The 17,946-nt window shown below is 37.9% G+C and overlaps 1 protein-coding gene across 4 annotated transcripts in view; it reads left to right on the top strand.

The window, feature by feature from the left end:
- CORIN (corin, serine peptidase) overlaps window positions 1-17,946 on the top strand; it is a 250,529-nt gene that overhangs the window by 198,244 nt on the left and 34,339 nt on the right. For all 4 annotated transcript variants that reach the window (XM_032135377.2, XM_032135379.2, XM_032135378.2 and 1 more), the window contains 3 exons: window positions 14,984-15,100; window positions 17,529-17,578; window positions 17,731-17,905. In XM_032135377.2, the coding sequence (XP_031991268.1) occupies window positions 14,984-15,100; window positions 17,529-17,578; window positions 17,731-17,905 (342 nt within the window). The remainder of the gene's footprint in view (window positions 1-14,983; window positions 15,101-17,528; window positions 17,579-17,730; window positions 17,906-17,946) is intronic.

Consider the following 17,946-nt stretch of genomic DNA (forward strand, 5'->3'; position numbering starts at 1 on the left):
TAAATCAAGAAATAGTTCAGTATATTTGCTTCTTAGTAGAATGAAAAGATTCACTCTGGCTTTGATACAGATATACCGAAATGGATCCTTTGAAAGTTAGATACTTGCTATTTTGTGAGGTTTTTCTTTTTCAATTCCATTGGGGGTGGAAAGCAATAATTTTCAGGGTCTTAGAATGTGTAAGTATTTCTTTTACCATTGATGTATTTGAGATTTGGGGGAAATGTAGAAATTAGAGAAATTGAAGACAAAGGAGTTCTAAAATTCTAGACTAAAGAAAAAATTGAGAAAATGCCATTTCCTAAGATCCATTGAACAAACTTGAAACAACTTTACAATAATGAGTCATTCAGTTATGGGATAGCAACTAGCAGCACATTTTTGTTATCCTAGTTTAAAGAATTACTAATATGTAGCTCCCAGCATCTTGAGTCCATTTTTCCCATGTAAAGACCCACGTCTTTAGGGATTGAATAACTAATACTCATCTATAATAAAGGAACTTTAAACTTTGCGAGAGTGGAAAAATTATATTTGCCAAGATCTATTAAATTAGACTTCATTCTCACAACTTCCTTATTGTGTCTAAATGAAATAGGTTATGATTGTGTTCAGAGATAAATGAAAAATCTTTTGAATATGACTATTTTTATTTTTCTTCTTGATAAAACCTTATCGGTATAAGGTTGAAACTGCAAAGATTTTACAACCAGAAAGTTCTTTTGACAAGCCACCCTGAACGTAGCTGTTCTATTGTAAATAGAAAGGTTCCTGTTTTTAAATATGCTTCTTTATGTTTCTTCTAAATATTTGCATATTGGGATTTTTATTGTGTTAAAATACACATCTGTAAAATTCACCATTTAACCACTTTAAAGTGTATAATTCAGTGGCATTTAGTTTATTCACAATGTCGTGCAACCATCACCGCTGTTTGTTTTAGGGCACTTTCATTATCCCAAAAGGAAACCAGGTACTCACTAGGCAGTTCCTCTCCATTTTCTCGTACCCACTGGCCCAGGTAACCACTAATCTGCTTTCTGCCTCTATAAATTGGCCTATTCTGGATATTTCAATATAAATGGAAATATACAACATGAGGCCTTTTCATCTGGTTTCTTTTACTTAGCACATTTTCAATCATCTGTCTTGTAGCATGTACCAGTACTTCTTTCCTGCTTGTGACTGAATAATATGCCATTAAATGGATGTACATTTTCTTTATCCGTTCAGACATCTGGATTATTCCCACGTTTGGCTATTGTGTGCACACTGGATTTTAAAAAAATTATGTACTCCATTTGCTCCATTTTCTCAACATAGTTGGAAAATGAAACCAGTGTTTTAGATATCTTTAGATATATAAAATTCAAATAGACATACAGATATTTTTTATTTTAGATTATTTTACTTCACAGAAGGACTAGGAAAATCTGAGATAGAGGTGTGGTTGGAAAACCATCACCGTTATTTGACTGATTTAATGGGAAAAATGGGTAAGTGGTGATAAGTCCTCCAAAGAAATGAGTACTAGTAGTTTTTGAACTTTTTAGTTGCCTTGAAGTTTACTCTTTAGTTGACTTGAGTGGCTTGTGAATTGACAGAAATCTGGAGAGCCAGGCTATGCCAGTAATGATGGTAATGGTCAAGATGAGGCTAGTTTCCTGCTGAGGGAACAGGCTCAGGCAGCTGCCATGTGTCTCTGGAGACCAGCTGCTGTGCTGCAAATTCATGATTCTGCCACCGATGCCTCAAATAAACTCTAAGTCACCCTGCACCTTTGAGTCATTTCCTCCAGATCAAAGCCCTTGCTAGAAGGGTCTGTCTGGCCATGATTGGCCTTTGCTGCACAAGGAGGGAAGTGGGAATGGGTGTTCCTTCTTAGCTTCTGGAGTGGAGTTTATGCCAGCCTGCCTTTGTACATTCAGACATATTCTGCATCAAAAACTTGAAGTTTAAAAAGCAGCTCCCAACTAATTCCATTCAGTATTCCCCTTCCCTTTTTATTTTCGAGTATCTGCTTATGGGCCTTGTACTGGACTAGGCATTGGGTCGAGGATGCAAAAGTGAATAACATCATCAGAGTTTATAATGGAGTGGGGAAGACATGTAGGTAAATAGCCAAGAACACAAAGTTAGGAAAAAGTCCAGATATTTTGCCATCAGAGAATGGTGTAGACGTATTGCACAGAACATGGCATTTCCATTAAAATTATACAAGAAAAACATAAAACTTTAATCTTATCTTGATAGTATAAATTTGTTATACTCATTCATTCATTAGTTCATTCAATAAACATTTACAGAGAATGGCATTGTAGTGTATGTAGGGTCCAGAACCAGCATGCCCTGATTCCAAGTGGATCATTATTCTACTTCAGGGGATATATTTTGGAGGGAATTTATCAAGAATGCAGATCTCCCAAGTTTCATGTGTTGCAGGGATTCTACTGAAATGCTTTCATGATAGAGGCAGTTGATTTAAAACACCTGCACTTAGGATGTTTTAGACCCAAATTATGCCTTTCATGTATTACTGCTCAAATGCTAGGCTCTCAACTCAGTGCTTGTCTAGATGAGAAGATTTAGAGTCCTTTGTTGAATTTGAAAACTTTTTGCTTTCGTCTGTTGCTATCTCAAGAGTTCAGCCCAGATTGGAAGTATGATGGCTCTCTGATTAGAAAAGTGTATAAATCAAGCCCCTAAATTCTTATGACAGCTGTATTAGTCCATTTTTATGCTGCTAATAAAGACGTACCCGAGACTGGGAAGAAAAAGAGGTTTAATGGACTTACAGTTCCACAGAGCTGGGGAGGCCCCACGGTCATGGTGGAAGGCAAGGAGAAGCAAGTCACATTTCACGTGTATGGTGGCACACAAAAAAGAGAGAGCTTGTGTGGAGAAATTCCCATTTTTAAAACCGTATGATCTTGTGAAACTTTTTCACTATCATGAAGACAGCACAGGAAAGACTTGCCCCCATAATTGAATCACCTCCCATTGGTTTCCTCCCATGATATGTGGGAATCATGGGAGTTACAATTCAAGATGAGATTTGGGTGAAGACACAGCCAAACCGTATCATTCTGCCCCTGGCCCCTCCCAAATCTCATGTCCTCACATTACAAAATCAATCATTCCTTCCCAGTAGTCCCCCAAAGTCTTAACTCATTTCAGCATTACCTCAAGAGTCCACAGTCCAACATCTCATCTAAGACAAGGCAAGTGCCTTCCATCTTATGAGCCTGTAAAATCAAAAGCAAATTAGTTTCCTAGATACAATGGGGGTACAGGCATTGGGTAAATACAGCCATTCCAAATGGGAGAAATTGGCCAAAACAAAGGGGCTACAGGCCCCATGCAAGTCTGAAATCCAGCAGGGCAGTCAAATCTTAAAACTCCAAAATGATCTCCTTTGACTCCATATCTTGCATCTGGGTCACACTGATGCAAAAAGTGGGTTCCCATGGTCTTGGGCAGCTCTGCCCCTGTGGCTTTGCAGGGTACAGCCTCCCTCCTAGCTGCTTTCATGAGCTGGCATAGAGTGTCTGTGGCTTTTCCTGGCATATGGTGCAAGCTGTCAGTGGATCCACCATTCTGGGGTCTTGAGGATGGTGGCCCTCTTCTCACAGCTCCACTAGGCAATGCCCCAGTAGGGATTCTTTGTGGGGGTCTCTGACCCCACATTTCCCTTCCACACTGCCTAGCAGAGGTTCTCTATGAGGGCCCCAGCCCTGCAGCAAACTTCTGCCTAGGCATCCAGGCATTTCCACACATCCTCTGAAATCTAGGCAGAGGTTCCCAAATCCCAATTCTTGACTTCAGTGCACTCACAGGCTCAACACCATGTGGAAGCTGCCAATGCTTGGGGCTTCCACCCTCTGAAGCAACAGCCTGAGCTGTACCTTGGCCCCTTTTAGTCATAGCTGTCATGGCTGGGACACAGGGCACGAAGTCCCTAAGCTGCACACAGCACAAGGACCCTGGTCCCAGCCCATGAAACCACTTTTTCCTCTTAGGCCTCTGGGCCTGTGATGGGAGGGGCTGCCATGAAGACCTCTGACATGTCCTGGAGACATTTTCCCATTGTCTTGGGGATTAACATCCTGCTCCTCGTTACTTCCACAGCCAGCTTGAATTTCTCCTCAGAAAATGGTATTTTCTTTTCTATTGCATTTTCAGGCTGCAAATTTTCCTAACTTTTATGCTCTACTTCCCTTATAAAAATGAATGCCTTTAACAGCACCCAGGTCACCTCTTGAATGCTTTGCTGCTTAGAAATGTCTTCTACCATATATCCTAAATCGTCTGTCAAGTTCAAAGTTCCACAAATCTCTAGGGCAGGGGCAAAATACCACCACTCTCTTTGGTAAAACATAACAAGAGTCACCTTTGCTCTGGTTCCCAACAAGTTCCTCATTTCCATCTGAGACCACCTCAGCATGGACTTTATTGTCCATATTGCTATCAGCATTTTGATCAAAGCAATTCAACTAGTTTCTAGGGGCTTTCCTACATTTTCCTGCCTTCTTCTCAGCCCTCCAAACTTTTCCAACCTCTGCCTGTTACCCACTTCCAAAGTTGCTCCCACACTTTCAGGTATCTACAGTAGCACCCCACTCTACTGGTACCAATTTACTGTATTAGTCCATTTTCACACTGCTGATAAAGACGTTCCTGAGACTGGGAAGAAAAAAAGAGGTTTAATGGACTTACAGTTCCATATGGCTGTGGAGAAGAGGTTTAATGGACTTACAGTTCCATATGGCTGTGGAGGCCTCACAATCATGGCAGAAGGTGAGAAGGAGCAAGCACATCTCACGTGGATGGCAGCACACAAAAATAGAGAGCTTGTGCAGGGAAACTCCCATTTTTAAAACTGTCAGATCTCCTAAAACTCATTCACTATAATGAGAACAGCACAGGAAGACCCACCCCCATAAATCAATCACCTCCTACCAGGTTCCTCCCATGATGTGGGAATTGTGGGAGTTACAATTCAAGATGAGATTTGGGTGGGGATACAGCCAAACCATGTCAACAGCATATTGACTTTGCTACTTGCATGTTCAGTATGAAAAAACCTATGGACATTTATTTAATTGATGATACAAATCAGAGTTTAGACTGCCTTCTAATATTTGCCAAATGCTCAGTTGAAACATCTGGTATTTGAGTGAGTTAGTCTAAGGGAAATGTGACTCTTTATATCTCTGGGCTCCACAAACTCTATCTAAAGTTAGATAATCGGGAAACAGTGTGTCTGGGCCATATGATTTTGGCAAAAATGCTTTTATGGAGCTAGTTGCAATTTGATTTTATGCCCTAATCTTTTAGTGTTGGTCAATAGAAGTTGGTCAAACATTCTTTTCAAAGAATATTTCTGTATCTGGGCAAAACCACAAAGACAACATCTATTATATTACCTACTAGTCCCTAATAATCCCTGGTATAAGGGTTTACACTTTAACTTCCTCCTAAAATTTACTCCCAGTCATCACCATGGTTGCAGCATTGCCTTGGACATGATATGAATGGATCCTGGGTAAATAAGAACATGATTTAGAACTTGAATAATGCATCAGGAGTTGACCAAAGAGGGCTTGTATTATTTCTGTTAGAAGCCCTTGTAAGGAAACAGTCTCCTTTTGAAGCTAGATACTCCAGGAGACCCTTAGTGATGACTTAACTTCTGATAAGGTGTCTTTTTCATGTTGTCTTCAAAACCCTGTGCAACCTGGCTTTTACCTGAAAGACAGGACTGACAGCAACAATATTACCTACATGCAAAAGCCTTTGGTCTTCTTTTCTTATTATTTTATAGTTTGGACTGAAAATCTGATTTCTTACTCTGACCTGTCAGACACTGCATAATTTGGCCCCTGCCTTCCTCTCTGACCCAATACATATCCTAGTATTCTCCACTCACCCACTAAACTTTAGACACATTGACCTAATATTGATGTTAAAACATTTCAAGCTCATACCCATCTTGGGGGGTTTGCCTTCACTGTTATTTTTGTTTAGAATGCAGAACTCTAGGGCTTCATCATTCATGTCTCAGCTCATACATCTGTGACTTAGGCTTTCCTTGACAATCCTACTTGAGGCAGCTTTCAGTCTCAGCGTGTAACTCTATCACATTTGGTTATTTTGTCTTATTCCAACAACTTATCAGTATGCAAAATAGTTTTTTACATGTTTGTAATTTGTTCCTCTAACTAAAATAATAATAATAATAGATGGAGAGGGACTCCATCTGATACAACGCCAATCTGTTGTCTCCATTTCTGTCCCACCTCATTAACGTGTAAGCATCAGTTTTAACCCTTGTCTATCTGGCTCCATCACTTGTTTAAACTGTCACTATAATGTTTCTTTTGAGCTCCAACTCACTTTTTATCAGCTTGAACACTCACTGATTAACCCATTGTATCATTAATAAACATGTCAAGTCTAATTTCAACCAAATCTTTTACATTTCCTATGTCTTCTTAAAACTAACATACAAACTGAAGAACATGTAGAATCTTGACTCTCAAGAACAATGATCTTTTGAACTAACACATTTCAATTAAGATCACATGCAGCGGGCACTTATTGTGTTGCTTCTCTGCATTCCTCCCTTCCTTTGGGACCTACGTCCCTTCCTTCTGATATTTACTTCACTTCCCATTTTATCCTTGGGCTCCAAATGGGAGCAACCTTTTTTGTACATGACTTTCTCTTTTGAGTCTGGGATTGGTTGAGGGGTAGGTATCTATCCCAAGATGGACCAATCAAAGTGTCTCACTGCCAGGCCACAGTGATTGGCTTTGGGATACTTGTTTCTTCAACAGGATTTTTATTTGTATCTTCAACAAGGTTTTTGTTTATTTATTTAAGACAGAGTTTCACTCTTGTCACCCAGGCTGGAGTGCAATGGTGTGATCCTGGCTCACTGCAACCTCTACCTCCCAGGTTTAAGTGATTTCTCCTGCCTCAGACTCCTGAGTAGCTAGGATTACAGGTGCTCACCACCATGCCTGGCTAATTTTTGTATTTTTAGTAGAGACAGGGTTTCGACATGTAGACCAGTCTGGTCTTGAACTCCTGACTTCACGTGATGCACCTGCTTTGGCCTCCCAAAGTGCTGGGATTATAGGCGTGAGCCACACCCGGCCAAGATTTATTTTGATTGGACCTGGGAGAGATGACTTCTTTCTTTTTTGGTCATAAAGACGAATGCCTGTGAGTTTAGAGCTGTAGGCAACCAGTCCTCTGGCTTATAGAAAAGTTACTTTAAGCCAATCAAGCTGCCATCCCCTTTGCCCTCCTCCCCACAACACGGAAGGAAGTGGAGACGAGCTGAAGAGCCCTGAGGGTACTGGTTCCCTGGCATCAGTCATCTTGAAGACCATCCACATCTCTTTAGTAATTGATTACATTTCCACTTTTTGATACTCATATATTCCAGCACTATTTTAGGCACTTTTAAAATGCCGATTTTTTGGTTAATTCAATATTTGCTTAATTTGTCTTGAATTTTGAATTAATTTATCTGGTAATGGATCCATAGAGTTGTATATTGACTTAAAACTTTGAAGTGAAAAGAGATGCACATATTTTTAGAAAGCATTTTTATATTCCTGTTATACTCAAGAAGAAGAAAAAAGCAGCCAACAAAGCAAGACTTGTGTTAGAAAAATACATTCTACTCTGGTTCTCAGTCTTTCTGAAGAACTGGAATTTAAAAAGTCATGTTGAAATTGAAACTGATAATCTCTAGCTTTACATGATGAAACAAAAGATGTGAAGATAAACAAGAAATATTTTCTTTGAAACTAAAATTAAATTGTCAATAAAATGTTGCGTTTCTGTCTCTCAAAAAAAAGTGTTCTCCCAAAAGGTCAAGGTCTCGAAAAAAGAGCAAGACTCCATCTCAAAAAATAAAATAAAATAAAATAAAATAAAATAAAATAAAATAAAATAGCCAGAAGGAAATAGCTGGACTGGCATAGATTCCAAAAGAGGTAGACACTTCTGCTCAAAAATATTCTTACAACATGTTTATTTTATAAGACTGAATTTTATATATGTTCCAATGATATTTTAATTCAAAATGTTTATGATTGATTATTTTTACACTTTTAATAAGATGTTTATTTTAAATGGTGCTTTATTTTATTAATTTTGTTTTCTAATTTATATTAGAATGATAATGTATATTTTACAGTCATATTTTATAAATTTAAATTTTAGTTCACATTACAATTTTGTAATTTTTATATTGGAAATGGATTAAATATTTAGTTTTGTTGATTATTTTATTTTATGAAATATTAATGCTCTGCAAGTTAATTTTATGATCCATTAACCTCCCCGCTTTGCTTTGAGATAGTATTGTCATTTGTACCTATAGATCCTTGCCTAATACAGTTATTACACTCCATCTCTGAGATAGACAAACACATAATAAAAGAATAAAATTATAGGCTGGGCGCAGTGGCTCACGCCTATAATCCTAGCACTCTGGGAGGCCGAGGCATGTGGATCACTTGAGGTCAGCAGTTCGAGACCAGCCTGGGCAACATAATGAAACCCCATCTCCACCAAAAAGTACAAAAATTAGCTGGGCGTGGTGGCATGAGCCTGTTGTCCCCAGCTACCCAGGAGGCTGAGGCAGGAGAATTGCTTGAACCTGGAAGGTGGAGATTGCAGTGAGCTGAGATCACGCCACTGCACTCCAGCCTGGGCGACAGAGCGAGACTCCATCTCAAAAAAAAAAAAAAAATCTATCTATCTTTATCTATCTATCTATCTATCATCATCAGTTAGGTTTGCAATAAAAAGTGTTTTTAAAATACTGAGTTAACTAGAAAAATAAGCTCAGAACTTATGCTCTGCTTTAAGCATTTCTACTGATGGAAGTTTTGCTGTATAAACTCCCATTGAACTGAGCTATCCAGCCTGAGAAATGTTTCTGTAGCACAGTTCATTCATGTTTTGTTTGAAACCTATTAGTACCTGCCTGTTAAAATTTCTACTTGACACAATAACTACCTTTCAGTACTAGTATGTCAAATCTATGGAACCCAAACAGGGAGAATATGACAAGATTCAAGAAGAGATTTTTGAAATCAGATACAAAATGTTTAGTGTAAATGTTTCAAGTTTGGAATAGGATATTTAGAATTGTAAAAAATTTATCTTATCCACGTGAAAGGCATTTATATGTCAAGATGAACCATCAAGGACTAAGGTTGGATGCTTAGATTATTTTCCCCCATCAATAGATGCAAGAGGACAAAGCTTATCCTTCAACTGAAGTGTGTTACATGTCTAGGTAATTCCTGCACTTCTGTCTTGTTGTTAGAGGTAAGAAAAAAGCCCTGGTTTTGGGGGAATTTGTGATGACCTTCGTTTTTTAAGTAAGCAGCCCCAACATAATCATAATTCAAGCATGGGATATTTATTACTAAAACAAAGTGACTTGAGGATGGGAGAGTAGGCCAAATTGTCTAGGGATCTGGCTGTTCTCCTAAGCCTTGAAATATTTAATCCCTCTCATAATGTCAGGATGTTCCAAAACTCCTAATGAGCTCTGTTCTCTCATTTCAACATCAGAAAAGTGATAGATTTGTATGTGTGTCTTATGACTACACAATTCCTCAAGAAGCAAATATAAGGCAAATCCTTCTGCTTCTCTGTATAGCACTGCCTTCAGGCCCAGAGCAGAGGGGCCTTGCCCTGGGCTCCATGATTTGGAGCAGTGGTTCTCAACCAGGGGTGACTTTGCCCCAGGGCAGCAATCCCCAACCTTTTTGGCACCAGGGACTGGTTTCGTGGAAGACAATTTTTCCACAGACCAGGATGGGATGGGGGGAATGGTTTTGGCATGATTCAGTCACGTTCCATTTATTGTGCACTTTATTTCTATTATTATTACATTATAATATATAATGAAATCATTATACTACTCACCATAATGTTGAATCAGTGGGAAACCTAAGCTTGTTTTCCTACAACTAGATGGTCCCATCTGAGGGTGATGGGAGACAGTGACAAATCATCAGGCATTTGATTCCCATAAGAAGCACGCAACCTAGATCCCTCGCATGCACAGTTCACAATAGGATTCACACTCCTGGGAGAATCTAAGGCCGCTAATTGGACAGGAGGAGGAGCTCAGGCAGTAATGCCTGTGATGCTGAGCAGCTGCAAACACAGATGAAGCTTTGCTGGCTTGCCCCGCACTCACCTCCTGCTGTGTGGCCTGGTTCCTAACAGGGGCCCTGGGGCTGGGGACCCCTGTCCTAGGGGACGTTTGGAATGTCTGTAGACATTATTTTTTTAATTGTAAATCCAGGGTTGATGGGGTCTTGCTCGCAAAGAGTGGGTAGAAACCAGGGATGTTACAAAACATCCTGCAGTGCACAGGAATCACTCTACACAGCAATTAATTAACTGGTATAACTTGTCAATAGCATCTAGGGTGAGAAACCCTGATTTAGAGGGACCCTCTGGCCCTCCTCCTCTAGCTCACCCCATGGGGTAAGGACTCTGTTAGCCAAGGAGTTATGCTCACATGGAGCCTCATCCCTTTTCTAGAGTGATGTTTTCAAAGTGTGGTCTCAGACCAGCATCATCATCATCACCTGTGATCTTGGTAGAGAGATTTTGGGTCCCATCTGAGACTTAACTGAATCAGAAAATCTGGGGATGAGGCCAACAAGTCTGTGTTGTAACAGGTCCTCCAGGTGATTCTGATGAATGCTAAAGTTTGAAACCCACGTTCTCAGGAGTCCAAGAGTTCTGTATTTGAACCTAACAGATATGTTTGCCAAGAGAGGAGGAGAGAAATTTTCTTTGACAGCTTGATAACTTGATTTATAACATCTAAATATGTAGACAAATGGCAATTGGGCCTCCACTTGTACTCTTTCCCTAGCTGCTGGATTAGATCATTGCTAAAATTTCCTTCTCCGTGTATGAATCCATAGATGCTATGGAAGCATTTTGAGTCTGTATTACCTGCACAGACTCAGTTAAGATACAGTGATATTGATACTTAAATTTTCTCTTTTGCTTTCTACACAACAGGACTTTTTTGTCTTTTCATATAATATAAAAAGGTTTCAATTATTTAAGTCAAAAGCAATCCCAATCATCAAACAAAATTTGAGCAGCTCTTAAGTTCCAGACACCTTTTACGTAAGATGATTTACATAGTTTTAAAAATGGAGAAGTACAGGCACACATATTCTTGATGTGCATATATATGAGTATTATTCTTTGAAATGGAAGTTCATAATACTAATCAAAAATTCAAATTTTGATTCAATGATTTTATTTCTAGGAATTTATTCCAAAATCATACTTTTGCATGTAGGCGAAGGCGAATGTTAAGGATATTAACTGCTACTATTTTGTCATAGCCCCAAATAGGACAAAACCTATGTGCGCAGAGATTAGTTAAGTAAATGTACGAACATCCATGTAACAAACACTATGCAGCTATCAAAAGAACATGATTTGCTGTCAATGAGGGAGAACCGTGTAGCGTTCACAGTTTAAGAACTGTACTCTGACATGAGATCATAGGGATTAAATTACCAGCTTTGCCGTCTGCTTGTTTTGTGCCTTGGGCATGTTACTTATTTTCTTTACCTCAGTTTTTTCATCTCCAAAATGGGAAATAATTATAAAGTCTACATCACAGAGTTGTTGAGATGGTTAAATAAAACAAGTCTTTTAGTGCTTGTCATATAGAAAACAGTTAACACCTGGTAGCTATTATGGTGGAAAGACTTCTAAGATAAGTCGCTAAGTGAAAATATCAAGACCACACAGAACAATGTGTGTAGCAAAGGAGGGATATGTATACATGAATTGTAGAAAAAGCTTGACAAAGATACTCAAACACTATTTACAGTGGTTGTTTCTATGCATCTAAGATAGGAAGAAGACAACTTTTTCATTTTATAATCGTTGGTATGGTAGGAGAAGAAAACAACTTTTTCATTTTATAATTGGCGATGTTTTTCTATGTATGAGTATTACTTTTATAATTTTCAAAGTTATTTAAAAAAACCATATATCCAATAAGGTTAGTATCCAAAATGCATAAGGAACTAAAATAATTCAATAGTAAAAAGCCAAATAACCTGATTGAAAAATGGACTAAGGACCTGAACAGACATTTCTAAAAGGAAGACCTAGAATGGCCAACAAGTATAAGAAAAGGTGCTCAGCATTACTAATCATCAGGGAAATGCAAATTAAAATCACAATGAAATGTCACCTCATATCTGTTAAAATGGTTATCAAAAAGAGAAAACATTTAAAAAATGTTGGGGAGATGTGAAGAGGGGGAAACCCTATATATTCTTGGTAGAAATGTTAATTGGTACAGCAATTATGAAAAACAGTATGGAGATTCCTCAAAAAATTTAAAATAGAACTACCTACCATATGATCCATCAATCCCACTTCTGGGTATATATCTAAAGGAAGTGAAATAATTATCTCAAAAAGACATCTGCACTGTCATGTTAATTACAGCACTCTTCATAATACCCAAGATATGAAAACAACTTCAGTGTTTGTTGATGAGTGAATGGATAAAGAAAATGTGATGTCACATTTTCTTTACACAATAGAATATATATTTCTTTACACAATAGGAATTTTATGCAAAGAATACACATACACACACTGCATTTTCTTTACACAATAGAACAGTATTCAGTATTCTTAGAAGGAAGTTCTGCCATTTGAGACAACATGGATAAACCTGGAGGACATGTTAAGTGAAATACGCCAAGCACCGAAAGACAAATACTGCATGATCTCATTTGTATGTGGAATCTAAAAAAGTCAACTCGTAAATGCAGAGGGTAGAATGTTAGTTGCCAAAAACTAGGGGATGGGGAAAATGGGGAGATGGTCAAAGAGTACAAAGATTCAGTAATGTGGAATGAATAAGTTCTGGAGATCTGATGTACAACACAGTGACTGTAGTTAACGATGCTAAATTGTATACTTGAAATTTGCTAAGATTCTTGGCCTTAGTGTTCTTACTACACACACACACACACACACACACGCACACACACGTAACTATGTGGTGATAGATATGCTTCTTAGCTTGATTGTGGTAACCATTTCACAAGGTATACATATATCAAACATTGCATTACACCCCTTAAATATGTACAATTTTTATTTGTTAAGAATGCCTCAATAAAGCTGGGAAAAAAAGAAAGGAAAATTGAAATTATGCAGATGCTCAGATTCTGTACGATGGCAGAAATACAACCAACCAAATTCACTGACTTTTTAAAATGGGCCATTGGATGACATTTCCGGTGCTGAAAGTTTATGTTTGTGCATGAGAAACATGCCAGTGTTCAAGAATTTCATGAAAACCTAATTTTCATAATGACAGTCCCCTATCCTTGATGATTAATTTCTTAAATTTTCCACTTATAACTGAGAAATTCCGGCTACATTGCCTTTCTTCTTGGAAGCTAATGAATGAAATGCAAAAACACCCTGTGGATGTCTGTGGAGCCCTTCCTCAGGGCAGCTAGGGGGCCTTTTGCATTGAAAGGCTGGTGTTCTTTGCAACGATTTTCCTATCCAGCATCAGTGCACGCTCTCTCCTAATTGCACTCCCCATGCAAGTATCTTGTTGCCCTATGAATACCTGATTTAAGAATGACCTGATTAACTAACAAAATCTAAAGTTTATCTTCCTTTGGCTTTACCTGGATTTAGGAGGTCCATAGGTAGTTCTGTCGCAGAAGGGAATTCTCAGGATGCAGGTTATCAGGAGAAACACCATGACCAGTATGTGTGGCCTCTGACTTTTATACTTTCCATCTCACTTTGCCTCTGCATTCAGAACTTCCGGAATTGATGGAGAGCCAGATTCATTTTGGCCAAGAAAAAGAAAAATTCTTATTTTTGTAAGAGGTTTTTTTGATATCTTCAATAATCTGTCAATTCAAATTTCTAAATAAATTTATATCTTATGCCACTCTTCTTCATTGTGGCTAGGATGTATGACATTTGTTTTAAAATCAAATGTTTATAATTCGTTATGAAATACTCTTGTGTTTTTAATCTTTGGCTCTTATTCTATCATCAAGTATTCCCTTTAGAGGGTTCTTCCTTGCCTTTTTAAAAGTATGAGTTGGGGGAAGTTTTTGTTCATTTTCTATTATGTGATTACAATAGTTTAAAAATAATAATCAGATGAGGCAAGGTGCCATGGTTCATGCCTGTAATCCCAGCAGTTTGGGATGCTGAGGTGGGCAGACCACTTGAGGTCAGGAGTTTAAGACCATCCTGGACAACATGGTGAAACCTCATCTCTACTAAAAATATAAAAATTAGCCGGGCATGATTGCATGTACCTGTGATCCCAGCTACTTGGGAGGCTGAGGCAGGAGAAGCACTTGAACCCTGAGGCAGAGGTTGCAGTGAGCTGAGATTGCACCACTGTACTCCAGCCTGGGCAACAGAGCAAGACTCTGTCAAAAAAAAAAACCTAGAAACATAGAAATATTACAATTCTTACAACTTTTATGCTGTCTAAATAGATGCTAAATGGCCACTGATTCTCTTTATGTGTTGTTTATTTTATTTTATATTGCTATATTGCAGAATTACAATGGACAAGAAAGGAGGAAAAAAACCCAGCTAGATATATTTTATTTTACTTTTGATCTCTGCCCAAAGTTATTCTTATGTTTTACCTGTTGGGACTTTTGTATCATACACATTATAATCCTAACACCTCATGAAGTTCAAACACAGGTCAGCAGGGAGAATAACTAAAACAGCTCTAACAATTTGTAATAGTCCAAATTCTCCGCTTGAACTGTTGACATGATTTGGTGCTTCTTTTTGAAAGGGAATGAGTGCTAAATAATGATAATGCCTCTTCAAAGATCATTGTACTTTGAATACTGATCCAGTATTTGCTTTGTATCAGAGAACCATCTGTGACCAAATTGATACAGGAACAGGAGAAAGAGCTGCGGTGGCTGACATTGCACTCCAACTGGGAGATCCTCAATGGGACCACTTTACATGAACTTCTAGTAAATGGGTAAGAACGCATTCATAAGAGCTGTGTAGAGTCAGATTACAGAGCAAGAGTTTATCATTGGGCCTTTCTTCCATTTTTTAACTTAAGATAATCCAAATTTGTCATATCAGTAAAGAGTTTCCATAGATTCACTATTGCCTTTACATTTCAACATTGGTTGCTTTTATTTCTTCTTTCTAGACATAGATTTTTTTTTCTCTTTTATTTATGATTACAGAAACTATCATGGTGAGGAGAGGAACTTGGGTTCCAATCTTGGATTTCTTTTAATATCTTATTCAAAATAAACCCTCATGTCCACATTTCCTACAGATGCTACATAGAACTAGTTAACAGAGGGAATTGAAGTAATGATAACTAAGAAAACTTGGAATGTCTAAGAGAGGAATAGACAGAAAATGAAATTATAATCAAGTTTCCTTGAAAGTACACTTAAGTTTACCCTAAAAAATCATTGCATCTTAAACAGGGTTGCTTCCCTTGTCTATGGGTGGGGTGTAGGAGGAAGATAAATTGAGGAAATTTACACTTAACTAAGTTCTTATTACTTTATAGGCACACAGCTAGGTAGTCTTATATACACTGACTCATTTAAACCTCATAATAGATTTGTGAACCATGGATGATTATCCAATATTTTACAGCTTGAATATTTAAATAACTTGCTCAAATCTCACAGCCCACAGATGCTAAGTGATAGTGTCTGAACTCTAAATAAATATATCTGACTCTGAAGCTCATAAATGTTGCTACTTCTTAAGAATTTTAAAGAGGAAAACTAAAAATGGACCATTTCCTCTTAAAAAGTCTTGACATTTTCCCCATAGAACAAACTCTGCAGACAAATTTCTGAATATTTGTCAACTGAAGTGCTTCCTCTAAAACAATGACCTAAATCTTTTAACCAAGTGATTTGTTTCCCCAAACCTGTAATCCCAGAGAAAACCTTTCAGGTCAAGTAAATAAATAAATAAAATAACTCATTCTAGATTGGGAGTTGGTAAACTTGGTTCTAGTCCTGGTTTACTAACTAGAAGTGTTATCTTATATAACTGCAATTTCCACTAAGAAGTTGGATGAATAGTCGTTGATGACTTTTCCTATTCCTAAGAGCTATGTGTTTTCAATCTAACAAATAACAACTAATTATTAAGTATTTCTTTAATACCAAGTTCAGTATTAGGCTTTGAGGGGATGTAGAAGTGAATGAGGGGAAACGAAGGCCCTCATCTTAGGGAACATACACTATATGGGGTGAAAATAAAGATTATAAATTAGTAAAAATAATTTTATACTTTGGTAAGTGCTGCAAATAAATTTAGAATAATGTAATAGAGAGTAAGGAAGAGAGGATTTTAGACTGTGGGAGGGTAGAAAGCAAATGAGCTTTTCCTGTATCACATAATTTATTGTATGCAAATAATTATACGTGCTGCTACGTAAATTTAGCAAGAAATGAAAATATAGTAAATCTTCAGAAAGGAATGTGGAAATTATATATTTAGGGTTGGATTTTTTTTTTCAATCTGAGAGATCTAGGATTCTAAGTACATCATAGTATTTTTGAAAGTCCCAACATGGGTTTTTATTGTCCTTTTTCATTTACATTGAGGTCGTAATGTAAATGTTTCATGGTTGGAAGAGAACTTAGTGATTAAAATTTCTACCCCAAACTGAATTATCTTGTGCCATCACACTGAAAGATCCTTTAACAGGGACCATGTTCTTGCATTCAAAGTTGAATTTAGATTTTAGAAAATTCTTTTCCTGAACGCACAATTCTTGTAAATTGCACCTACTAGTTCTGATCATGTCATCTAAAGTTATATGAAATAAATTTAAGCTACTTTTTCTCTTGTCAACTTCTCATATAGCGGAAATTTAACCTTGAGAGTCTTGGTAAGACTCTTTTCCAGTCTAAATATTCCATTCCTTAATCTGTTCTTTAAATTTCTGAAGTGATATTTTACTCATCTTGGACTATTTCTCAACTTGTTTTGAGCACATGCCACTTTGTATAAGCATAAAAATCTGACATGCTGCCTCCTCACCACTAATTCTAAAAAGTACTCCCATCTCCCCTTGAGAATTGTAGTTTGAATTTACGTTGTGGTTCCACCAGCCAAAATGATCTGGGAAATTTTGTTAAAATGGTTTCTTTTCCCACAAATGTGAAATTAAATTATGATGACATTAAATAAACTAAAAAAATGAAGTATAGATATTCTATATACTCCCGCCTACAGCATGATTAATATCTGACCACACTCCTGCCTTGAGAATTCCTGCACCAAGAGGAATCGTTGCTCAGAGAATGTGATTTCCGGTGGTAACAGTTGGAGCTGTCTTGTTTTTCACTGGTAAAGTGTTTGAATTGAACAGGAGATATATAACTTAATGTTATACCATTTTATGTTTCCAAATCCAGGCAGTCTTGTCAGAGCAGAAGTAAAATTTCTCTTCTGTGTACTAAACAAGGTGAGAGAATTAGAGGTGTGGCAATGGGATATGAACTTAGTTGAACTGGATTGGCTCAGGGGAAGAGTGATCGCTTGTAAGTGACAGCAAAGAGCTAAGCATTTAGCAAGGTTTGGCATCAACTCACAAACCTGTCTTCTGCTCCTTGGTAGACTGTGGGCGCCGCCTTGCTGCCCGAATGAACAAAAGGATCCTTGGGGGTCGGACGAGTCGCCCTGGAAGGTGGCCATGGCAGTGTTCTCTGCAGAGTGAACCCAGTGGACATATCTGTGGCTGTGTCCTCATTGCCAAGAAGTGGGTTCTGACAGTTGCCCACTGCTTCGAGGGGTAAGCTGCACCTTTCCTTTCTCCCTTTGTCTGGATTTGAT

The sequence above is a fragment of the Hylobates moloch genome, unplaced genomic scaffold, assembly GCF_009828535.3.
Source record: "Hylobates moloch isolate HMO894 unplaced genomic scaffold, HMol_V3 SCAFFOLD_17, whole genome shotgun sequence".
Lineage (NCBI taxonomy): Eukaryota > Metazoa > Chordata > Mammalia > Primates > Hylobatidae > Hylobates > Hylobates moloch.